The sequence below is a fragment of the Chaetodon auriga genome, unplaced genomic scaffold (assembly GCF_051107435.1).
Source record: "Chaetodon auriga isolate fChaAug3 unplaced genomic scaffold, fChaAug3.hap1 Scaffold_234, whole genome shotgun sequence".
Taxonomy (NCBI): Eukaryota; Metazoa; Chordata; class Actinopteri; order Chaetodontiformes; family Chaetodontidae; genus Chaetodon; species Chaetodon auriga.
In genome coordinates, this window is record NW_027481998.1 from 5001 (window position 1) to 30955 (window position 25955).

At 41.1% G+C, this 25955-nt stretch overlaps 1 protein-coding gene across 1 annotated transcript; it reads left to right on the top strand.

Annotated features, from left to right (window-relative positions):
* The first annotated feature begins 16680 nt into the window (after window positions 1-16680).
* On the top strand, window positions 16681-25656 carry LOC143317748 (uncharacterized). Its single transcript, XM_076725757.1, has 12 exons — window positions 16681-17084; window positions 18987-19062; window positions 19971-20105; window positions 21389-21590; window positions 21730-22782; window positions 22995-23212; window positions 24230-24340; window positions 24797-24895; window positions 25006-25104; window positions 25209-25307; window positions 25411-25512; window positions 25622-25656. The coding sequence occupies exons 4-6, from the start codon at window positions 21389-21391 to the stop codon at window positions 23198-23200; spliced, it is 1461 nt and encodes a 486-aa protein (XP_076581872.1). The 5' UTR covers window positions 16681-17084; window positions 18987-19062; window positions 19971-20105; the 3' UTR covers window positions 23201-23212; window positions 24230-24340; window positions 24797-24895; window positions 25006-25104; window positions 25209-25307; window positions 25411-25512; window positions 25622-25656.
* Window positions 25657-25955: the final 299 nt, after the last annotated feature.

Consider the following 25955-nt stretch of genomic DNA (forward strand, 5'->3'; position numbering starts at 1 on the left):
TTATTTATTTATTTTACCTACCCTATCCTATTTTGGCTCTAAAATTCATTTCTTTTGTTCTCATTTATCCCTTGCCCACTTTACTAATCTAACCCTATGCCCACTGTCCCTCTATTCTAATCCTAAATTTAATTGGTCATTTGCCTTTAGTATCTCTTAACCCAAGTATAAAGCCCAAAAAGGAAGGGGAGGGTACTAAAAGACACAGTCATGGACAGAAGGAGGCCAAGGGGAGGAAAGGGAAGAGTGTGGCAGAGGGAGAAGATGGAACGGAGGAGTGGAGGATGGAGACAGAGTGGAATAGAGGTAAGGATAAGGGGAAAGAAACCTCAACACAAGACTAATTTTATATAAAATCATTTTATTGTATTTAGACATACAAACACAAATTAGAAACTCAAAACACAAATTGATAAACCTAACTTACCTGGACAACCTGTGGAAAAAGAACAGAAACACAAATTAGAAACTCAAACTGAACTTACATTGAAGACAAAATTTGACAAACACAACTTAACTTACCTGGATAAGGGAACCTGTAGGGAAAGAATAAAAACACAAATTAGTGACACATATAGGGAAAGGATACAGGAGAAAGGGAAAGAAGAAGGGAAAGGAGGAGAAAGTCAGAAGGGACAGGAGTGAGGAACAGAAAGCCAAATTAGGCACCCCACTTCCCAGGCTGATCGGTATCGCCTGAGGAAGGCCAATCAAGGCCGAAACGTCGCGGCATAGGACCGATCTACAGTCCAATTTTTGGAAGCCCCACCACCTTCCGGTGGTGGACCCACGGGACCAGTGGGACGGGAGCTCTTCTGGGTGTGAAGGACCGTGCACCACCCATCCCCTGTTGGAGATGGTGTTTTTTTTCCCCTAACCTAGCCGGCCAGTGCCTCCACCTGGGGCCTCCTGGCACACAGGTCCCTAATTTTTGAGCCCAAGATGGCTATCCCCTACCCCAGATGCTAGCCCTGACCTTAACCTTAGCCCTATCTTGCCTAACCCCAACCAAATTTAACCCTATCCAATTTTATTTATTTATTTATTTATTTTACCTACCCTATCCTATTTTGGCTCTAAAATTCATTTCTTTTGTTCTCATTTATCCCTTGCCCACTTTACTAATCTAACCCTATGCCCACTGTCCCTCTATTCTAATCCTAAATTTAATTGGTCATTTGCCTTTAGTATCTCTTAACCCAAGTATAAAGCCCAAAAAGGAAGGGGAGGGTACTAAAAGACACAGTCATGGACAGAAGGAGGCCAAGGGGAGGAAAGGGAAGAGTGTGGCAGAGGGAGAAGATGGAACGGAGGAGTGGAGGATGGAGACAGAGTGGAATAGAGGTAAGGATAAGGGGAAAGAAACCTCAACACAAGACTAATTTTATATAAAATCATTTTATTGTATTTAGACATACAAACACAAATTAGAAACTCAAAACACAAATTGATAAACCTAACTTACCTGGACAACCTGTGGAAAAAGAACAGAAACACAAATTAGAAACTCAAACTGAACTTACATTGAAGACAAAATTTGACAAACACAACTTAACTTACCTGGATAAGGGAACCTGTAGGGAAAGAATAAAAACACAAATTAGTGACACATATAGGGAAAGGATACAGGAGAAAGGGAAAGAAGAAGGGAAAGGAGGAGAAAGTCAGAAGGGACAGGAGTGAGGAACAGAAAGCCAAATTAGGCACCCCACTTCCCAGGCTGATCGGTATCGCCTGAGGAAGGCCAATCAAGGCCGAAACGTCGCGGCATAGGACCGATCTACAGTCCAATTTTTGGAAGCCCCACCACCTTCCGGTGGTGGACCCACGGGACCAGTGGGACGGGAGCTCTTCTGGGTGTGAAGGACCGTGCACCACCCATCCCCTGTTGGAGATGGTGTTTTTTTTCCCCTAACCTAGCCGGCCAGTGCCTCCACCTGGGGCCTCCTGGCACACAGGTCCCTAATTTTTGAGCCCAAGATGGCTATCCCCTACCCCAGATGCTAGCCCTGACCTTAACCTTAGCCCTATCTTGCCTAACCCCAACCAAATTTAACCCTATCCAATTTTATTTATTTATTTATTTATTTTACCTACCCTATCCTATTTTGGCTCTAAAATTCATTTCTTTTGTTCTCATTTATCCCTTGCCCACTTTACTAATCTAACCCTATGCCCACTGTCCCTCTATTCTAATCCTAAATTTAATTGGTCATTTGCCTTTAGTATCTCTTAACCCAAGTATAAAGCCCAAAAAGGAAGGGGAGGGTACTAAAAGACACAGTCATGGACAGAAGGAGGCCAAGGGGAGGAAAGGGAAGAGTGTGGCAGAGGGAGAAGATGGAACGGAGGAGTGGAGGATGGAGACAGAGTGGAATAGAGGTAAGGATAAGGGGAAAGAAACCTCAACACAAGACTAATTTTATATAAAATCATTTTATTGTATTTAGACATACAAACACAAATTAGAAACTCAAAACACAAATTGATAAACCTAACTTACCTGGACAACCTGTGGAAAAAGAACAGAAACACAAATTAGAAACTCAAACTGAACTTACATTGAAGACAAAATTTGACAAACACAACTTAACTTACCTGGATAAGGGAACCTGTAGGGAAAGAATAAAAACACAAATTAGTGACACATATAGGGAAAGGATACAGGAGAAAGGGAAAGAAGAAGGGAAAGGAGGAGAAAGTCAGAAGGGACAGGAGTGAGGAACAGAAAGCCAAATTAGGCACCCCACTTCCCAGGCTGATCGGTATCGCCTGAGGAAGGCCAATCAAGGCCGAAACGTCGCGGCATAGGACCGATCTACAGTCCAATTTTTGGAAGCCCCACCACCTTCCGGTGGTGGACCCACGGGACCAGTGGGACGGGAGCTCTTCTGGGTGTGAAGGACCGTGCACCACCCATCCCCTGTTGGAGATGGTGTTTTTTTTCCCCTAACCTAACCCTATCTCCTTCTCCTAACCCCAACCCCTCCCTATCCCTAACCATAACCTTTTCCCCTTCCCTTATGCCTAACCTTAACCCCCCCCCCCCCCCCCCCCCCCCCCCCCCATCTCCTTTCCTAACCCCAACCCCTCCCTATCCCTAACCATAACCTTTCCCCTTCCTTTATGCCTTACCCTAACCCCCCACCCCCCACCCCCCCAACCCCAACCCCTCCCTATCCCTAACCTTAACATTTCCCCCTTCTCCATCCCTAACCCTAACCACTCCCCCCTTTTTTAATTTTATTTTTTATTTTTTTTAATTTTTCATAATTTTTTATATATATTTTTTTATAAAAAAGTATATAACCCTAATAATTTCAGTTTAAATTAAAAACAATTCATTGGAGTGATGCATTTTTGCTTTAAATTGATTAAAATCCAATTTCTTTAAAAAAACACAACATACCAAATTCATTGGGTTTTACATACAAATTAATACACTAACAATGATTGTTAAAAAAGTTAAAAAAACTAAAAAAACACAAAAAACAATACAAAATAAAAAAATAATAAAAAAATAAAAAAATAAAAAAAACAATAAAAAAAACATCAAAATAAAAAAAACAATACAAAAAATAATTAAACACATTTTATATTTTTCTTTTGTTATTTGATGTATTAGGATTAAAAAAAATTTCATTTATATCCAAAGCCAAAATACTGGACACTAATTGGTTTTAGACACAGAAAGTTGAAATTAACACATGTCAAACTTAACAAAGTGGAAAATAACCTAACTTAAATTTAACACAAGGGAGAGGGTATAAATAGAGGTGCTCCAGTGTAGCCCTCTCATTTTTGCTCTTACCTTCGAAGAGATAACATCTCACTATAGACAGCCATTGCCACATATATTTCTGTTCAAGTGTGCCTTGCCTGAAGAAGCCGGTTAACGGCGAAACGTCGCGCGTGGCACACAATTTCTTTTGAGGGAGTTTTTTTTGGTGATTTGAATTTTTTTCTTTTTTCTTTTTATTTTGTATAATAAATAAGTTAAAAACACTTTTCATTTAAAAACTTCATATTATTTCATTATAATTTCATTTACAGTGACAAATAAATAATTAAAAACAGTTACATTTCATATATTAAAAACATTTTATTTTTTTTTCTATATATACAAACTATAATCACAAATGAGCGACCGCGCTCAAGGTGAGTGGACGGAGGTCCGCTATGGGAGACGGCAACGCCGTCCCCCAAACAATGATTTTGATACACGGTCCTGGGGTCAGCGGGGGTTGGGACCCCAGGGGATGGCCCGTGCCTTTCCGGTCTCCCGTCAGGGGGCACCGGTTCACAACCCCTTCCCTAACCCTAACCCTAACCCATCAGGCCACCGAACTATCCACCATTTCACCACAAGAGGGAGCCAGAGCTGCACACTACAGAGCCCTGTGAGTCAACACCACACTTGGAGGTGGAGAAAAAGGCTGTGAAGACAGTGTTGAATATGAAAAGTCATGAACTATCTTCAACCACAACATCTGAGCCTTCCACCTCCTATTCCCACAGGGCTCCTGTGTCAGCACCTGGCTCCAAACATAAACTGCAACCACACAGACACCCGCGCACCTTCAGAAAATTACAGGAATGGTCGCTGGAGGTGCGGGGGGAGACCCTGTTCGTGGGGGACTCCAATTTGTCCCGGATCCCATATTTCACAGATCCCAATATCCAGATTGACAGCTACCCCGGAGCCACTTTCCACCATATCACAGAAATTTTTAAGAAACTCACCCCCCGTACACAGGTCAAACAGGTCATCCTCTCAGTCGGCTTAAACAACTGCCTATCTGAACATCAGCCGATAACCACATACAAAAACCTTCAACAGTTATGGAGAATCAGCCACATCACCTTCCCCAATGCAACCATCCACATCCCGGTCATCAATTTCTCTGCCAATTTGGAACCCCGCAAAAAAGAATTACTCACTAAACTTAACAACACGATCACTGCCAAGTATAACTTTATACCAGAAATCAACCCCTTACTGTTTAAAACAGACCCCAAGGATCAAATTCACTGGACCCCCCAGACGGCCCAGATGTTGTTCAGGTACTGGTGTGAACAATTAAACTGTTAACGGGGGAGAATTGTCCATCTACAACTCCCCACCTGTCAAACATCACTAACCTGTGTTCTCCTCTTTCCATCACTCTCACACCCGCACAGCTGGAGATACTGGAAAAAGGACTCACTTTCATTCCCACACCCAACCCACCCACCCGACCGGACCTCAGGAGGGACCTCCACACCTTCCACAGGAGGCTCAAACTAAGAGATCATTTCTGGGGAGGACGACGGCGGGAGCCTGTGCCCTTCACTGGACCATCACACTGGCAACCACACTCAGACACCATTTCACCAGAAATAATAACACTAATCAATCAAAACAATTCACTACTCACTAAATGGCGCCCCCTTCCACATAGACACTCAAACATAACACATGAACAGAAAAAAATCATAACAGCGCTAGGTAATAACACACACATAGTCATCAAACCGGCAGACAAAGGGGGCCAAATTGTTTTACAGGATCTGAACAATTATTTATTGGAAGCAAACAGACAACTTAATAACACAACTTATTACAAACCACTTACACAACCACTCCAATTGGAAACACAAACACTAATTTGGGACATTACACAAACACTATACAATAACAAACATATCACAGCCAAACAAAAACAATACTTGGATGGTCCTGATGAGCCCAGGCCCCGCCTCTTCTACCTCCTCCCCAAGATACATAAGCCTCCTGAGACGTGGACGGTCCCCTCTGTGGTCCCGGTCGGCCGCCCCATCGTAAGTGACTGTGGATCAGAATCGTATAGAATCACTGAATACATAGACCATTTCATCAACCCGCTCTCAAAACTTCACCCCAGCTACATTAAAGATACATACGAATTTGTTAATAAAATCAATAACATGCATGTACCCAGCCACACTCTTCTCTTTACAATAGATATAGATTCCCTTTACACTAACATTGAAACTCCACTAGGCCTCGCGGCCATAAAACACATTTTTAATAAACATCCAGACCCAGCCAGACCAGACAAAGAAATATTACAGTTACTCGAAATTACTCTCACCCGGAACGACTTTCAATTTAACAATAAACACTATCTCCAGCTGTGCGGTTGTGCAATGGGCCGGAAATATTCACCGGCCTATGCTGACATTTATTTGGCCCTTTGGGAGGAAACGGCCATTGAGATATCACCCACCAAACCCCTGCTGTATCTCCGGTACCTGGACGACATCTTCGGCCTCTGGGGGGGCACAGAACAAGATTTCCTCTTCTTTTTGAATACGCTCAATACACACCATCCTAAAATAAAACTCAAACAAAACTTACAGCCCAACACAGTACAGTTTTTAGACACAGAGGTCTTCTTCCGCAGCTCCAGCGACCATAAAAAGTTACTGGCCACAAAAGTTTTTTTCAAGGACACAGACCGCCACGCTCTCCTTCACAAGTCCAGTTACCACCCCAAACATACGTACAGAGGTCTGATAAAATCTCAGCTGATCCGTTTTCACAGGATATGCACCTTCCCGGAGCATGTGGAGGAAGCCACCAGCACCCTCTTCGGCGCATTGAGGCCTCGGGGATACTCGAAGCGCTTCCTCCGGAGCATCAAGGCGGAGGTCAGCGGCACTTTTAACTGTAAACAACAAAAAAACAACATCACAACCCAGCCTTCCGACTCCCTCGTTCCCCTGGTGATGACTTACTCGGAGAGCACACTAAAATTGATGGGTGCTCTCCGGGGAAATTTCCAGGGGACGAGGGACACTTGTGAATCATTGAAGGATTGCCGCATGATCTCCGCCTATCGAAAAAACAAAAATCTAAAAGACATCCTGGTGCATACAAATTTGAATAGACGCACCAGGAAGGAGGAAGCGCTTCGAGGCTCAGAAATTGCATTTGTCCGTCTCCCCCACATTTTTAATCCCTACTCGAAAACTGGTTTTAACCTGTGGCAGGCCTTGAAACCTACAACCAAAAACGTCATTTATGCAATCAGATGCAAGGCCTGCCACAAACTATATGTGGGTGAGACGGGCAATCAACTAATTTTAAGAATCAAACAACACATCTTTAGGATGAACAGCGGGAACGGCACAAATATTCTATACACTCATTTTAAACTGCATGGCCCCCACAATCTCCAAAGTATGGGCTTGGAAAGCAACCAGAGATGGTCCACGACGCAGCGACGAGCAGCAGAGAGAAGATGGATCCACCAACTCAACACTATTCACCCTATAGGGCTGAACGAAAAATTCTAAAAATGATCCATCTATTGTTGTATTTTAACTGAATATTAACCTCTCCTTTTATCTTATTTTTCTCCCCCTCTTTTTTTTACAGGATTTCTTAAACAAGGAGACAAGGATATTTTTATGACTGTTTATTCTGATGAATTTAACTATTTATTATTAAAAGTATTTATTATAATCTTAATGTTATTTATTACTGGATTGCTTGAATTTTAGAGCGCTCTTATTATTTATACAGGTGTGTGTTTTACTTTGGCACTTATTTTAAGCACTTACCCCCTTCCCTTTTTTTTAAAAAGCACTAACAATTGTTTTATTATCTACTTTTAATCTCTCATATTTTATTCTTTATTTACTATGAGAGGGCATGCCTTTTATTGAAGTGTGTATATACTCAATTTTATATATATGTGTGTTTTTTATGTGTGTTATTATTGCGCCTATTCCTCAGTCAATCCAGTATCTTATGATCTATATTTTATCTATCTATTAAATTAATTATTTATCTCATTTTCTAACAAGAAGCAGTCATGTCAATATCCTCTCTCCCCTCCAAATAAACAATAAAAAATAAAGAAAAAATAAAAACATATAAAAAGATAAAAACTCTTGGGGATGAAGAAAAACCTAATACAACTAAAACAGAGGGAAATGATTTTAATTCAGACATGCTGCAATCTCGCTGCCCGCCTGCGTCGGGGACCACTCTCAATACGGCCCCACTCTGTGTTAAACTGGCCACCCGATTTTACCATTATATATTTTTTTTTTTTTATCATTTTTTTATTACTTTACTTTTTATATCATTTTCTTAACAAAAGAAAACAAAAAAAGAAAAAAACCTTCCTGAAAAGGTTCCTCTTGAGGGGGACCCCTTACCAATTATTTTTAAACGGCTCTTTTAAGTCTTGTTTTGTCTCTCCCCTGTGCCAGTGCCCACCGCAACATCCAATGGGATGTTGCGTTTTTATCTTCACCCAACCCCTTAAACCCCTCTGTTTTTTAACCCTATCCTCATCTAACCCTTACCTTAACCCCTCTATAATTGGCCCTAACCCCAACCCCCATAAACCCAATCTGATTTTTAACCCTGGGCTCTATATTGGGAGGTGCAGACACTTAACATCACAGCCATACTTACCATCACCTGTAAATAAATGTAAATAAATGTAAATAATACTGTGTGTTAATATAATGTGTATTTGTATATGGGCTGTAGGTGTGTGTGTGTGTGTATATATGTGTGTGTGTATATATATGTGTGTAAATATATGTGTATGTAAATATGTAATTTTTAAAAAAAACAAAAAAAAGAAAAAAAACAAAAAAATAATATACTTACCCACTTACCTGGAGGCTCGGATGGGGGGATGGAGCCTGTCTGTCCCGAGGAGGACTGGATGGAGTGTGCACTGATCCCGCCACCCCCTCCGGGGGTGGCGTGATCCAAATTTGATCTCTCCTAACCCTACCCTAGCCCGTGCCCTTCGCAGTGCTCCCTCCAGGGGCACTACGTTTTTATCTAAACCTAACCCTAACTTCTTTTTATACACATATACATTTACTTGATTTTCATTATTTCTTTCTAAAAAACTTATAAAAGCATTTATTCCTCACATGAAGCCTCTCACCGCAGCCGGAGTTCCTGCAAACCCTTGTTTCAAATAAAACATATCTTATAAAAAACCTATGAGAAGTTGGTGTCATTATTATTATTATTATTATTATTATTTTTTAGCAGGAGCAAGCATTTTTACTTTGAAATTGAACTTTTATAAAGCAAGGTTTTAGACAATAAACAACAGTATTATGCATGATTTTATTCTAACCCTAAAATGTACATATGTGTGGTTCCCTCTTATTCATTGCATGCATATACGGCGTGTTTTTTATCAGCACTTGTTTGTAAGCACTTGTTTTAGCATTTGAGCACTTGTTTTACCATTTGAGCACTTGTTTTATCATTTTAGCACTTATGTTTTATTAACTCCTCTTGTTTTATGTCTAACCCTTTTTTTTAAAAAAAATTTCAATCAAGCACTTATTTATTTTCTTATTCTATAAAACTTGCTCCTTTTAAGTAATGACTACCGGAAGTATCAAGGCAGGGGCCTTGAAAGGGGAGAGGACATTTTGATAAATATACAAAGTCCCACTGCCAGCCTGCACCGTTGCCCAATCCTCCATGCACTTCTAAAATTCGGCCACACTTTTAAGTACTTTTTAAGGATCAAAGATCCACTTTTATCTTACAAGTAAGAAGGGTCCCAAGATCCTTTGGATCCCCATTACCCACGAGAGCCCGTGCCCTTCGCAGTGCTCCCCCCAGGGGCACTACGCTTTTATCTAAACCTAACCCAGATTCATAAGGATGTAACCTTCTGAAGACGGAATACAATATACATAACGATGTCTACTTACCAAACAGCTGAGGAATTTTTTTCCTGGCAGCCATCATGAATTCAGCTGCAAGAAGCTGATCGGCTGTGAAGAGTGTGACATGCATCGCAAATTTGAGGCTCCAAGTCTCAGTTTATTTAGATGACAAAATATATACTGGATATACAATTTGATTTTTAGAAAGTATACAATACCAAAGTGGAAGAAAGTGAAAACATTAACTGTCTTATTGCGCAACACTTTCTGTCGGTGGATAGCCACTTTCCTCTGGACCTCAGACATGAGTCTCTTCAGTTCGTATCCAATTGTAGTGAAGTCTGTCTGCTTGAGCTTACTAGCCTTCTGGAATAAGCTTTCAACGTGTTTGAAGAACTTGATCACTTGGATCAACATAATTTTGATCGTTGTGGGTGCATAGCCCTTCTCAGAGAGGTATGTTGGCCAACTATGGAAAAAAGATTAGAAGTTACAAGTAAGTAAAGTTCCACCATCAGATTCCATATTCCAACTTCTAAATTCTCATCTATTTCAAAACATCATGTATCCTATAAGAATTTGTATTTGTCAGTATTGTGTGCCTGGTTAATACTGAAAAAAGTGATTTTTCGATCAAGAAAAATATTACAATTACAATTAGTCATTTGGCAGACGCTTTTATCCGAAGGAATGTACATATGAATTTACACACCGATGGCACAGCATCAGGGGCAGTTTTGGGGTTCAGTATCTTGCCCTAAGGATACTTCGGCATGTGGACTGCCAAGGCCAGGGATCGAACCACTGACCTCCTGATCGGTGGACGACCGCTCTACCTCCTGAGCCACAGCCGTTATGACGATGAAAAATACTTACGCACGTAACTTGTCCATTTGGTTCAGGAACCTTAGGTCATGGGAGACGTTTCCGGAAGGGATGCCAGCGGCCATGTAGAGGCAAAAGCGACGAGCATGGCTGGACGACTGCTTTGCATTTTCTCTGGCCTTCCTTCCAATCCGTGGCCCCAGGGAAGAAGTGAGGAAGCCTTGCAGAATCTTTTCTGCAGCGACCCCCCGATTGCCCCAAAAAAAGAACAGTAAACATTAGTTGTACAATCCCCAAAACACAAAGGTGAAAAGGAAAAGAATCAAGGAAGTGTAACTCTCTCTCTCCTCACTCCCCCAAATTGCAATTGAGAAGGAAAGGTAAAATTACCGTATAAAGGATCGTTCTTCTTCCCCTCGCTGACATGTTCCCTTTTTTTAACTGATTCAGATGGTTTAGGTGGAATAGTGTTGGGTGTCTGTGTCAGCACTGCCATCACAGAATCCACTTTTTCTTCCAGGTGCTGCAACCTGGAAGTGACTTGCTCCCAGTTGCAGTTGCACGCCTTTGACATGGAAACACTTGAGACTTCATCCTGGCCACTCAAGTGCCCTGGGAGGATGAACGACGAAAACCAACTGTCACTGGACGATGATTGATGGATGGACCCAGGCAGAGCGGTGGAGGGGAGTTGCTGATCCAAAGTTAAAACACCGTAACTGGAAGAGGACTTGCAGAACCCAGAAACAGAGGTGAAAGGAGGTAGGTGACTGGCGGAGGCTACGTTTTCATCAACCACATGATTTCTGACAAGCATTGGGGTGGAACATTTGTCAACAGAATCATTTCTAGTGGGAAGAAGATCATCGTCACTTGAGGCACTACGCAGGGAAAGGAAACTCTCCTGGCTCTCCAGTCCCTCTTGCTCCTGCCTCTCTTCCTCATCAATGGACTCTTCAAAAACCTCGCCACCAGGAAGCGGACAGGCAATCTCTGTAATGAAGCGTACTAGATTTAAATTGGAAACTAAACCCTGTGGTTCCAAATTTCAGTATATATCAAAATAATTTAAAAGTACCATTGTCACTGTGGCACCCCACGTCCAACACGGATACCATGGGCTCTTTGGGATCAGATTTCCGCAGTTCAGCAAAGTCCTTGAGTATGGCTGCTCTTTTAGCCTCCTTCATGATTGGTTCACGTTCCTATTAACAATAACAATGGATTGGCAACTGATCTTGTCTTTTTTGGCAAATTAAAACCAGTTGAATACACTAACCTTTATTGACATAATGCAATGCGCATCTTGTAAATGACGCGGACTAAATTTGTCTTTGTACATAATATGCAGTCCAACCTTTCTGAAGTTCTGCGGTTGGAAATGAAAAATAAATGAGTCCAGGAAATCCATGCAACTAACATAACAGGGTATCTATGAATAAATATGAAAATATATTATATTTTCTCAATCTCACCGTGGATTCCCATATCTCAGGAGAAGATGGAACTCCTCATAATTCGGAATCGTGTGGGATGTGTTCAGGTGTTTCTTTAAGTTACTGTATCTCCCGAAACAAATTCCACATACTCTGTCTGCCTGTGGATTATTACAATATGACACACCAAATTAAGGCTCCACATTCTCAGCAAGTAGGTGGCTGGTAAGTGGTGTCTTAGACTAAAGCCTCTGTTCAGTGGTGGTCTTTGTGGTTTAACATGAATGGCTTCTTTCATTCCATTTTCAAACCATTGGTCTTCCCTTTTGGATAAAAGATGAAACATCTTCTAGAACCACAAACAAAGACCAGTTGCCTCTTAGAAGTGCTTGGAAGTACCATGACCTGGATGAATGAGAATCTTCACAGATGCCTGCTTTGTACCTTTTTCATGCTATCTTGCTGGTTATATTAACATGCTTTGCCATCTATTCTGATAATTTCACAGCTTCTTCTTCCTGACATGCATCCTTGTCTTTATTTCTAACACAACACATGTCCATCAGGTACACTTGTTTTTTGCTTCCTTCCGTTTACGTTGTTAATAACTGTATAAAAAACATTTCCCTAACTAACTAACTAACTAACTAACTAACTAACTATCTCCACGTTCCATATTTCAATCTATGTCACAAAGTGACATAGATTGAAATTTGAAAATATTCCACATTTACATCTATATAATAATGTTATAATGTCCGACACAGAGTGGAATAAAATGTGACTTTTTAACATTCAAAAGTGCATAAAAACACTTTTAAATGTAACATTGTGATGTTACAAACAGAATTAAAGCAAAAACTCACGTTCAAGAGGGTTTTGTAAGAGTAAAATCAATAAATTAAGGAGCTAACTTTTACTCACCATGCCATCAAGATTGCTGCTGCACATCCTATTTCCTGTAGACACAGGAAGTCCAAGAATTAATCTCCTTGCATGCATTATACAATATATGGAAATCTGAAATGTGGATTAAATTTCAACTTGGAAATGATGTAGTTTCTTGTCTGTGTTCTCTGAGTCATGAAGTCCTACTTTAAATCTTTTTACAAAATTATTGAATCTTGAAGTTGTATATATGTGACTGAACCAGAGCATGTGAGCGGAGCGGAGCGTGAGCGAGCGGGGAGCGGAGCTGACAAATTTTGAAAGGAGCGCAGAGCGGGACTTTTTTTTCTAGGATGATTCGGTTGGAGTGGGGCGTTATCCCGCTCCAGTTTCGCTCCGTTACCGCTCACATCACGGACCCGATGTATGCCCAAACATACCCCAGAATGCATCACTTCAGTTTGGCTACTGACAGCAAGATGGAGTTCACAAAATATTTCAAAAAAGAGGCCGATGTGTATTTAACCAGCTAATTCCATTAGGTAAAATTATTTTCTTAATTTTAAAAGTGTTAACATTTGTGTTTTTTTTCAATAAACATCTTTTAAACTTTATGATGTTCAGTGGCAGAGCTTTGTTAATAAGCTGTCCGAAAAAATTAAATCTAGCCATAGAACATATACTTTGTATTTTCCCAGTCTGCCTCTGATTAGATATAAGGCTTCAGCTAAACATGTAAATTTAATATGCATGCAAACATTTTTGGAGTGGAGCGTGGAGCGAGCGTGGAGCGGAGCGGGATGCAGTCTTGCTGGAGCGCTATGGCTGGGGCGGCGTGTTGCGACTTTGAGCGAGGAGAGAGGGGGACGGCAACCTATGTGAGCAAGGAGCGGGAATTCTCGCCGCTCCACTCCGCTCACATGCTCTGGACTGAACCCTCTTAGAGCTTTACAGTGGGGTTGGTCCCTCATCCATCACTTCCTTCTCCACCAAGCGTGACAGAGAATTTCAGTGTCCATAAGTCCTGAACTCTTGAAGTAAGAAAGACACAGAGGACACCGGTGTGTTCAGCACATCAAGGGCTACAAAGGTGTCTTGCTTGTAGCTCCGTCCATTGTTCAGTATTGCCTAGCTTAGGTGTGAAGGTGCGCTTGTCCAGCAGGCCGAGAGCTTTCCGTCGATGTCTTTGTTGATGCTCTGCGACCCATTATGAGCTAGTTTTCGCATCAGGCCTGCTGTGGACAAAGGGTGTGAGAAGCTTACAGCTTTCACGGCCTTAATGATTTAGGTGACCTGCAGAGCTTGGGCAGAAAAAAAAGCGTCAGGGATCTGATTCTGACATATGCGCAAGAGCTCGCTGACAGCTTTCAGGATCACTTGGGCCCGCGCTGGTAGCCCCTAGCGTTGTGGAGTTATGGCCGTTTAACTTTGAAAGGTCAAGAGGTCACTGGATAAAACCTCACGCAGTCTTTTTGGGGTTTACTCGGCCATACGGTGGGATAGAGACTTGGAACCGCTTTGTGGCGAAACCTGGCTTCCCACCGACGAAGGGTGTCGATTTGGGTCCCGCTAACCCCACGGAAAGGGCCCTCGAAAAGGGGCACCCAAAATCGGTAGATGTGAAATTGGAAGAAAGGTATACGTTCCCCTCCCAGCTGAAGAAAAGGAGGAGGGAGTGGGGTGGCGAGGGGGCTTTTGCGTTCACGTCATCGAGGTCTTTCATGCGCACCCCCTCTCGTGTCTCTGTCCCCTTTCGTTCTGGAGTTTGGCCCAGACTGGCGCCACCAGGTGGTGGGAGACATATGCAGTAGAGCTCGAGGGCTTTCCATTAACGTTGGTCCCACGCCCCCGAGTGCTTCCATCGCTGAGATATACCTGTTAACAAGGCGGAAATTCTCAGCTTTGACGCCCCCTAGCTCCTCACTGCTAGGGCGCAGAGCTTCGGTTTGAAGATGCGCTCGTCCAGCGGGCCGAGAGCTTTCCGTCGATGTCTTTCTTGATGCTCTGCGACCCATTATGAGCTACAACACTTTGTAGTCAGGTCAAGCTGTACTTTTAAGAGTGAAAACGCCTCCGACTGTGTAAAGGTACAAATTGGATTCAACAACATTAAAATAACCTCTAAAGGCAGTTGTATTGGACAAAATTTGGTTGACACTACTTGAAACAGCTTTTGGGCAAAAATTATGACTTTTCATGAATATGTATGATTAAATATGGAAATACCTGAAATGATGGCCTTAACTTATAAAACAGATGAATAAATGGAATTAGACTACTTAAAACCATTTCTGGCAAAAAGTATGACTTTTCGTGAATATTTATAATTAAATATGGAAATACCTGAAATGATGGCCTTAACTTATAAAACAGATGAAAAAATGGAATTCCACTACTTAAAACCGCTTTTGGGTGATAATTATGACTTTTTATGAATATTAATTATATAATCTGGAAATGGCTGAAAAGATGGCATTGATTTAGAAAACTGATGAAAAAAATGGAATTCCACTACTTGAAACCGCTCTTGGGTGACAATTGTGACTTTTTATGAATATTAATTATATAATCTGGAAATAGCTGAAAAGATGGCATTGACTTCGAAACTAAATGAAAATATGAAAGTAGACGGATTTTTCTATCAAAACTTGGAATTTTGACATTTATTAGGTGATGCTGCCATCAAGTGGCCACCTAGGTAACATGGAGTAAAACTTGGAGTGAGCAATTTTGACTCCGACTCCAACACTCCATTTTCAATAGTAACAGATGGGCAGAAAATTTGGAAATATGGAGTGAGGCTTGTTTCTATTAATTTCTTATGGGCAAACCCTTACCCAACAACCTGCCTTTTAGATCCAATTCCCACTTCACTTTTAAAAGCATTTTATGGATTCTTCGAGGAACAGTTTTTAAACATTATGAATTGCTCCCTTCAGACGGGTGTCTTCCCCACCGCTTTTAAAACAGCTGTGGTGAAGCCCCTTCTGAAGAAGAGCACTTTAGATCCCAACGTTTTTAATAATTACCATCTTGTATCAAACTTACCCTTTTTAAGTAAAATATTAGAAAAACTGGTTTTTAACCAAGTCACTGACTTTTTAAACAGAAACAACATCTTAGAGAGACATCAGTCTGGTTTTAGGATAAACCACAGTACCGAGACAGCACTTTTAAAGATTTTAAATGACATCAGGTGGAACTTAGATAACAAGAAACTCACAGTCTTGGTTCTACTGGATCTAAGCGCCGCCTTTGATACAGTAGACCATCACATTTTATTAAATAGACTCAGACACCTGGTCGGCCTCTCTGGCACTGTTTTTAACTGGTTCCACTCTTATCTCACAGACCGATGTTTTTATGTAAGTATGGATACTTGTTCCTCAGGAACCCATGAAATTAGGTGTGGGGTTCCCCATGGCTCAATTTTAGGTCCAATTCTTTTTAATCTTTATATGCTTCCTCTCGGAGATGTCATTAGGAGACACGGCATCAGTTTCCATGGCTATGCTGATGACACACAGCTGTACATTGCCTTGTCTCCTGATGATACAGGGCCAATTGATGCCCTTCTTAACTGCATTTTACACTGTAAAAAATGTCCGTAGAAATAACAGAATAACACTGTAAAATCTCAACATTAAAAAACTGTACAGGGTATTACAGCTAAACATTGTTTTCTTTACAGTGTAATTTAGTAAAACTTCAAACTAAATGTTATTGTAAATTTAACATGAACATGTTGTTTTTGAAACACAATGTCGTTGTTAAAATAACTTGTTTGTGTTATTGTGACATATAAATACTGTATTCCAAAAAACAATACAATGCATATTAAATGACAGTAAAATTGTGTTCAAATTACAATTTAATTCTGCAGACTTCAAACATGGATTTCCAAAATGTTGGAAGAAAGGAAGACTGCCACCACTTCAATTTTACCTACTTAACATTTAGCCTAGTTATCCACTTTTTTTTTAAGGATATACGTGATTATTTCTTGTTTTGAATCTTCTCTGAACTATACATCATGTGGCTGGCCATAACTGAAAGCATAGGCTAATCAAATCTTTTTTTAATCAAGTTGGGGGATAAAGAAAGAAGTGTTATTTTGTCTGTGAGAACAAAGACTCTGCCCACGTCCAGTCAAACCTTGGGAAGAGAAATCACTACAGAGAAATTTTAAGGCCTAAGCTGCTCTGGACATATTGGGAACTTCTCGTTTAAACCAGCGACAATCTCAAGGTAAGTAAACAATACTAATTTCGTTGAATCCTGCATGGAAAATAATTTTACAGAGACTAGTGCAGCCTGCTTGTTATTCAGATAATTAGACATTTAGGCCTATGTTTTTTTATTTTTTTTAATTAGAAAAAATTCAAAATACAATCTGTACACAGATAATTTGTGGGAAAGAGAAGAAAAAAAACAAAAAAAAAACAAAAAAAAATTAAAACATACAATGAACAATGTCACAATTGGTTTTACAACGAAATCAAGCCAAGGGGGTTACATTTTTTTTATTTAGGCCTATGTTTGCTGGAGATCAGACGACTCAGCATGTCGTGCCTTGCGTGGTGCTGTGACGTCACACGCAAAGCCTCGCGCAACAGGTGCTTCACTTGCTTGCACGCAGATTCTTGTCGTCTCTGGTCAGTGACTGTTTGCTCCTCAGAGTGAAACTTTCCTGTCGGATATCCAACCTAAACACTGTCGTCAAAAGTTAGAAGGTAATCTATACTGAAGAATCACCCTCCCTTTCTGTTCATTCAGAGTTAAAGATAGCTGAAGAGCGGTCGTTTAATATTTTACTCAACGTCAACTTCATGTTACCAGACAGTTTGGTTAGCCAAGCTAGCTAATCAAGTATACCAGCAGAGCTGAGTTAATACAGCTGAAGCATACTCAACCGTCAGGTTAAGTATAAAGCAGTTTATTGTCAAGAAACGGTGTGTTTTCATGTTGTAAATTGTTCTATGAGCGATTACTGTTATCCTTGTGCTGCTAACAGAGCTTTAGCAGCTAAGCTCTCCGCGCCCTTTTCCCAATTCCATTTTGCCGTAGTGGTGCAAATTGAACACCATTGAATCATACTCAATTGTCGGTTAAGTCAAAGTCCAATGTTGTGAAATGATACATCGTGTCTTGATTTTATTTTACACTCGTTGATGGCCAGACAACTATGAAAGTTGGTGCATTTGCTTACTGTTGGCAGATAAGAGTTTTTTTTTTTGCCTGTTTCAAGCTCCCCTTGCCATGATTCGTTTGTCGTTTTTGCGGGAGAACATTGCAAACGTTGAGGGGTTATGTGTTGCATTTAGGATTCACAGAAGCGAGCCACACTGTGTTCATGTTGTGAAACGATACATCGTGTCTTATTTTTATTTTACACTCGTTGATGGACAGCTATCAATGTTGGTGCATTTTTTTTTTGCTTTTGACTGTTGGCAGATAAGAATTGTTTCGCCTGTTTCAAGCTCCCCTTGCCATGATTCGTTTGTCGTTTTTGCGGGAGAACATTGCAAACGTTGAGGGGTTATGTGTTGCATTTAGGATTCACAGAAGCGAGCCACACTGTGTTCATGTTGTGAAACGATACATCGTGTCTTAATTTTATTTTACACTCGTTGATGGACAGCTATCAATGTTGGTGCATTTTTTTTTGCTTTTGACTGTTGGCAGATAAGAATTGTTTCGCCTGTTTCAAGCTCCCCTTGCCATGATTCGTTGTCGTTTTTGCGGGAGAACCTTGCAAACGTTGATGGGTTATGTGTTGCATTGTAGGATTCACAGAAACGAACCACGCTGTGTCTTCAGGTGTGAGAGTACTAGTTGCAGGCAGACATTTTGCACATATGCATCATTTAAGTCTCACTTCTATAGGAAGCACAATGCCACAACGTCGTCTGTTAATGCCAACACAGCCATTGTGTCTAATTTTGTGTGCGCTGTGTCACTTTGCTCAGACCGATTTCAGACTGTGCAGGAACTTCTTGTACACTTAAAAAAACATTTAGTGGAGGGAAGATCTGTTAAGTGTCCAGTGGCAGGTTGTCAAAACACATTTACTGTGAGGTCATCATTTGCAGTGCACTTGTCTAGGAAACATCCAGACTGTTCAGTGAATAACATAAATGATCTTTACAGAGAAATCACACCGCAGTCCTCTGCCACGGCTTGTGAAGAGGTTTCGCAGACGGTGGATGAGGCAGCAGATCTATCAGTAAGTACTGAACCGACACAGGTTTTCAATGAAATCTTTCTTAGGAGTGTTTGCCTGTTCTATTTAAAACTACAAGGTCAACTGCTGCTTCCAGATTCAACAATACAAATAATTGTTGAAGAGATGCAAAATCTACATGAATTAGGACTTGATTACACTTTGAGCAAATTACACTCTGTCATGAAAGATGAGTTAAATCTTACTGATGATGTGATGGGGAAAGTCTCTGATTGTATTAAGGATTCTGATCTGTTCTCCTCATCTCATAAAGGCCCACTGAGAACAGCCTACACGAGAGCTCAGGCATTCAAACGGATGTTCAAATATGTAGAGCCCAAAGTAGTAAGATTAGGATATGATGATGATATGAGACAAAGAAATGCTTATTACATACCAGTAAAGCAAACAGTGACTAACTTACTAGAATCACAATTTTGGAAACATTCTGTGTTGCAACAGACTACTGAAACAGATGCATGTTTCCTTGGTGACACTTGTGATGGACAGGCCTTCAAGTCCAATCCGTTCTTCATTGCAAACCCAGGAGGCCTGCAGGTTATTTTGTACCAAGATGCATTTGAAGTAGTCAATCCTCTCGGCTCAGCAAAAAAAAAGCACAAAGTTCTCGCTGTTTATCTTTCTGTTGCGAATTTGCCAGTTCATGTGCGATCCAACACAGATCACATGTCCCTAGTCTTGTTGTGTGGAGAAAATGATCTAAAAAAGTTTGGATGTGCCAAAGTATTTGCTGACCTGATCTCGGATTTGTCAGATTTAGCAGAAAATGGAGTGACTGTAGGAGGGGAAACTGTCCTTGTACTGTCTTTGTACTGTATAGCTGGGGATAATTTAGGGTCACATGGCATTGGAGGGTTTAACGAAAATTTCACGTCTTGTTATTTTTGCAGGTACTGTGAGGTAACCAGAGACGAATTTAAGAAAGAACCCAATCTTTGCGGCCAGCAAAGAACTGCTGATTCCTATGACGCTGCTGTCGCCGCTCTGTCTGAGGAGAACAGAGACGTCAAAGGAATAAAACTGAGGTCAGTTTTCAATGATGTGCCAAACTTTCATGTATGCCAACCTGGGCTCCCACCATGTTTAGGCCATGACATTTTTGAGGGCGTGTTGTCCTCTGACCTTGGTCTGTATTGAATTATTTCATCAAGACCAAGAAGTGGTTCACATATACCCTTTTGAACAGGCGAATCAAACAATTCCAGTTCAAAGGTTCAGATGCTCTCTCCAAGCCTTGCACTGTCCAGTCTGGTGCACTCAAACTCTCTGGTAACGCGATCCAGAATTGGAATTTTTTGAGGTTGTTACCTGTTCTAATTGGCGACAAGGTGCAAAATGCTGATGATGACATGTGGCAGTTGACTCTCCTGCTCAAAGATATTGTTGATCTAGTTTGTGCGCAAAAGATTTCAGTGTCACAGATAGCTTACCTTGAAATCATAGTTCAGGAATATCTGGATTCAAGGACATGTTTGTTTCCTCATAGTACTCTCAAACCGAAACACCATTACATGAGACATTATCCCTCACTAATCCTGAAATTTGGCCCCCTTATTCGACTGTGGACGATGCGTTTTGAAAGCAAACATAGCTATTTCAAGTGATGTGCCAGACATTTGAAAAACTTCAAGAACATTTGCCTCACTCTTTCTGAGAGGCATCAGATGTTCCAGGCATATGTCTCGGCAGGACCAGGATCTAGTGAGGTACTACAAATTAAAAATGGTTGCGCTTTTATTCCCAACCTTTACAGTGAAGCTGTCATTCATGCTGCTTCTGAATTTGGATTTTCAGAAAGGGATACTGTTGTCTCAACAGAAATTCAGTACAGAGGTACAACCTACAAGAAAGGGGATTTTTTGGTCTTAAACGAGTCTCTGGAATTTGGGAAGATTATCAGAATTCTAACTAAGGATGATGCTGTGTATGTTCTTATGGACTTGCACAAATCCGTCTTCCTTCCCAAATACCATCTGTATGCCATTAGACCGCAAAGTACAGCAATGAAGTGTGTGAACATACAGGCCTTGCTAGATTTTTACCCACTGACTTCATACACCATCGATGCACACAGAGTCATCCCACTGAAACACAGCGTTTTGTCCATGTGATTTTTGCAATGTCTGAATGATGAGTTTTATGTAGTTCTATTTTTTGATTTTCAATGTCTGTAGTCATATTGGGCACAACTTTAACTTCAATATGAATTAGTCCCAAACTACAATGTTCTGAAGTAAATGTAGTAAATCAGTAAATCGGCTACATTTTGTAAATATTTACTTATGCATCTTAAATGAAATTTGTACAGATGTCCAAATCATTTCTACATTCTGCCATCACGGAGGCCTTGCCTGACCTGCCAGATGCTACAAGGGAGATCTTGGAGGAAACTCTCCAATCTCTGGGGGTAGAGACCCCTGATGACTTCCAGTTTTTGAAAGAAGATGATTTGTTGTCAGCCCTGAGGCCCATACAAGCCAGGAAGCTGGTTGCTGCATGGAGTCTGAAATGTAAGTTTAACGTCATTGTTCAGCATCCTGACTGCTTGGTGGTTTTATGATGTGATCTGTTCTCAACATTGTTATGAAGCTCAATTAAAATGTAAAACCATTCATGTTATGTCTGTTTCGTGTATGTGCATTTGTAAAGGTCCGGCCCAAGAAAGTGGTTGCCTTACTGCCTCACCAGGACCTTCCCAATCCATGATGTCTCTGTCGCCAACGTCATCGTCGTCCAGCAGCTGTCAGAGCCCAAGTGGCAGTTTTCCAGAGTCATTCACAATACCATGGGGACAGTTCCCAGAGGCGTTGACACAGGCTTTGGAGAGGGAAAGGCGTCCAAATCCAAGTCTGAGGAAAGAGATGGTCAGAATTGTGGTCCGTGAAATGATGAAAGTAACCACGTCTTTAAGCAAGAAGAATGCTGCTGATGTGGCTAAGAAATTGGTGGCTAAATACCCCAAGTCCCTTCAAGATGTGATTGAGGGTGACGTAATTGGCACAGGGTATGGCTCCCTCGTGAAACAAATTCAAAATCGGATCGAAAATGTGAAAAGACCTACAACACCAAAAATTAAAAAAAGAAAATCACATGACTCTGACACTGACGAAGTCCCACCTGAAAAACGTGCAGCGATTCAAGACACCTATGGGTGCATCCGTTGGCATGTGAAGTTTATGCCCCTTGGGGAAACGGCCGAAACCCAGCAGCAGAAGAAAGATGAGCTTAAAAATCTGTTCAGCCAGAATCAACAAAGCCCAGGTCCTTTGAAAATGCTGATGAAGTCCACATTCTACAGCCAGCGAAAAGACGTGAACCAAGGGAAAGACATGAAGTACCTCCAGGAAAACTGGCCATATTGGTTTCATGAAATTGGCATGAATGTTCACTTCAACGAGCTCACTGGAGTTGACCTGAAGGAAACCTTCTTGAAAAATGTGGAACAGAAGGGGGAACGGCTCTTGCACTTCATGAAGACAGTTGCTGTCAACAAATCCAAAAGATTCTACCAAGCTGCAACAAAGCTACAGATTATGATGGGAGAACAGGCAGTCAGCACACAGGTCACAGAGATGGTGCTGCTTCTTCTGGCTTATTTTGACAAGAGAGATGATGTGATGTTCCATTACGTGGAGGACACTTGCCTGGCTGGAGAAGTGGTCATGGACCGAGTTCCCTTGACTCCAACGATTGTTGTATGTGGTAAGTTAACCTTACTTACCTGAGTTGAAGAGTAAAGCCTGACACATACCATGGATGTTGACTATAATGAATTCACCCCTTTTTTTTCTGATGGTGTGGGTTTCTTGGTACATACTTGTTTTCACCCTTGATACATGAGTTAGTGACTGACATGTGAAAATGTAAACTTAATTTCTGGATTATTTTAATTTTCTTTCTTTTTTTCTTTTAAGGACAATCCTGCTTTTCTTCCAGAAGGATGATGCTGTGTGTGGATCACGTCATCGTCAACGAGAACATCTCTTCCTTCATCTCCTCCTTGTGCATGATGTTTGGCTCGTATTACTGCTTCAACATCCATTACCCAACTGCACTTGCATCAACCCTGGAGTTTCTGGAGTTACAGAGGTGCTGCCCTCGCACTGTGTTCCTATCTTGAAGAACTAGACAGGTAGCTAACAGTAGAATGATTGCATGTTTGGAAGTGCTTTTATCCTTTTCTTATTCAGTACATTCACTCTCTACAACTGCAAGAAAATAAGAAACGTGCATACATTTGACGTACTAAATTAATCACCCACAACATAAATCCACATCACAATCATGGCCCTGTGTTGAAATCTATTTCTTTCTTGTGAATGAACTGGTAAAGTTGCCACTTTCTGTAGCCTAGTCAGTTGTGTCTCACCTTGGCTATAGCCTACGTTATCATTTTCATCTTCTGAGAGAGTAAAAGCATCAGAGCGAAGAGCAGCACCACTAATGTCTCCATATACTCCATGTTTGTTTACCGGCCACTTCTTTTCTCGCCACCCACGTCTGAGTAGCCGGTTAGTAATGGAAACGCAGGCTGACTCGAGACCACAACTCAGTTCGAGTTAAAACTTTGAATAGAAGGCAGAATGGGGCCAATCTCCCCCAGGCAGATTACTAACCAACCCATTAATGTATGGTTTGAATGGTATTATTGACTTTTCTTAAATAGTAGAGACCCAAATTTCTACCTGATTTTCCTTGTGATACAGTAGAAATGTGTAACATGTTTTGAACTTGTATAGGGGAAGCCAATTATATCACTCAAACCATACATGTTCTGCTTCAGTCCTCTACTGTGGATGTGCAAAGACAGAGCTCATGAAGAGTTATGTTCCTGTAATTTGCAATTTATGGAAATGGAAATGCATTATCTATCTCGAACATGTCATGCGAAATGTTAACGTTCTGATTCATGTTGAGCAAAAAAAAAAAAAAGAAAAGAAAAGAAAAGAAAAAAGACAGTGTCTCTGGAGGCCCCTTTGCTCCCTGCCTACCAATAAAGTATTAATTAAAGGAAAACTGTAACCTCACACTTATCCTTTCCTTTGTTGTTGTGGAGGCAGTTGTATCATGTATTTGTGTTTGTTTATTATATACATGTGTTTCCTCTGTCTTCTCTGTATTCCTACATGTTTCTTCTCTATAAATCCAGAGAGGGGGACCAAAGTGGAGCGAACCAGTGCTACGCGATTGCATGTTAATGCCAGAGTCCTGACGTTGATTCAGGACCTCTCAGACCACGAATGGCGATCTATTTAAAAAGGTACTAGTGCTAGTGCAACTACGTTCTTTGATTATTGACTGACTTTACAAATGAAATTAATGGGAGAGACAGTGGGAACAGTAACTGTACTGTACTGTACTGTTGCTATTGTCCTACTCATTGTCTCGGGACAGTGCCAATTGTCCAGAGACGGCAACACACTCTACCACGATGCTACGCATTATCCCGAGACAATCAGGCACTGCCCCTGTCCTGAGACAGCCAGGTATTGTCCCCGGGGCAACCAGGTCCTGTCCAGGGGAGCGATGCACTGTCCTAAGAGAGTTGGGCACAGTGCCTGACTGTCCCAGGACAGACAGTGCTGGCTGTCTCAGGACAGTGCCTAGTGTCCAGACAGTTCATACTGCAGCAACAGTACAGCAGTTATTGTTTCCACTGCTACTGATTAATTGAGATTATTGTGTGTGTGTGTGTGTGTGTGTCTTTTTTCCCTAGGTGTCCTTTGAGTGACCACAGCAGTGGATGTTTCCCTAGATGTTCTTCAGGGTGTTGTTCTAGATGTTCCAGCCCATGATTGGTGAGCCATTTAAAAAGGTAGGCATGTGATACTGCTACTGCTACTGTTGTCTTTGATTATTGACTAACTTAACAAATGAAACTAATGGAGATCCTGTTTGTGTTTCTTTCTCTTCTCTATTCCTTAGGTGTCCTTTGAGTGACCACAGCAGTGGATGTTTCCCTAGATGTTCTTCAGGGTGTTGTTCTAGATGTTCCAGCCCATGATTGGCAAGCCATTTAAAAAGGTGGGCGTGTGATACTGCTACTGTCGCCTTTGATTATTGACTGACTTAACAAATGAAACTAATGGAGATCCTGTTTGTGTTTCTTTCTCTTCTCTATTCCCTAGGTGTCCTTTGAGTGACCACAGCAGTGGATGTTTCCCTAGATGTTCTTCAGGGTGTTGTTCTAGATGTTCCAGCCCATGATTGGCGAGCCATTTAAAAAGGTGGGCGTGTGATACTGCTACTGTCATCTTTGATTATGGACTGACTTAACAAATAAAACTAATGAATATCCTGTATGTGCTTCTTTCTCTTCTCTTCCCATAGGTGTTCCTTTGAGTGACCAAAATACGGGGGTCCTAGTTCAACTGAGGCAAGACTTCTAACTTCTAGATGTTCCCATCCATGATTGGCGAGCCATTATTAAAGGTGGGTGTGATAGTGTTACTGCTACTGTTGTCTTTGATTATTGACTAACTTAACAAATGAAACTAAGGGAGATCCTGTATGTGCTTCTTTCTCTTCTCTATTCCCTTAGGTGTTCCTTTGAGTGACCACAGCATTCATATCTCCACTGTTTTCAAAAATAAACTTGCATTCTTTAGAATGATTCGAGTGGTTTGTTAACAGCCTATCTTCAAATTAACATTTAGAAGTAATTTGAAGCACTGCGGATAAAAAGTAACACTGTATTTCATGCGTACATGTCCTGTTGATGTTACGGATAAAAACTGGTAGCTGTGGTTGCCAGAATAATCCTGTTAAAAATGCAGTTCATACTGTATGTAAACATTACAGAACAACTTGTACATTTTACATCCTAAAACTGCTTATTTTACATGACCCGTTGTTTTTATGGATAAAAACTGGCA

Bases quoted from the DNA above. Each gene is read 5' to 3' on its own strand.
- LOC143317748 (XM_076725757.1), top strand. From the start codon at position 21,389: ATGTCCAAATCATTTCTACATTCTGCCATCACGGAGGCCTTGCCTGAC. The intron at 21,591-21,729 runs GTAAGTTTAACG...GCATTTGTAAAG, and splicing joins TGCTGCATGGAGTCTGAAAT to GTCCGGCCCAAGAAAGTGGT. The intron at 22,783-22,994 runs GTAAGTTAACCT...TTTTCTTTTAAG, and splicing joins TCCAACGATTGTTGTATGTG to GACAATCCTGCTTTTCTTCC.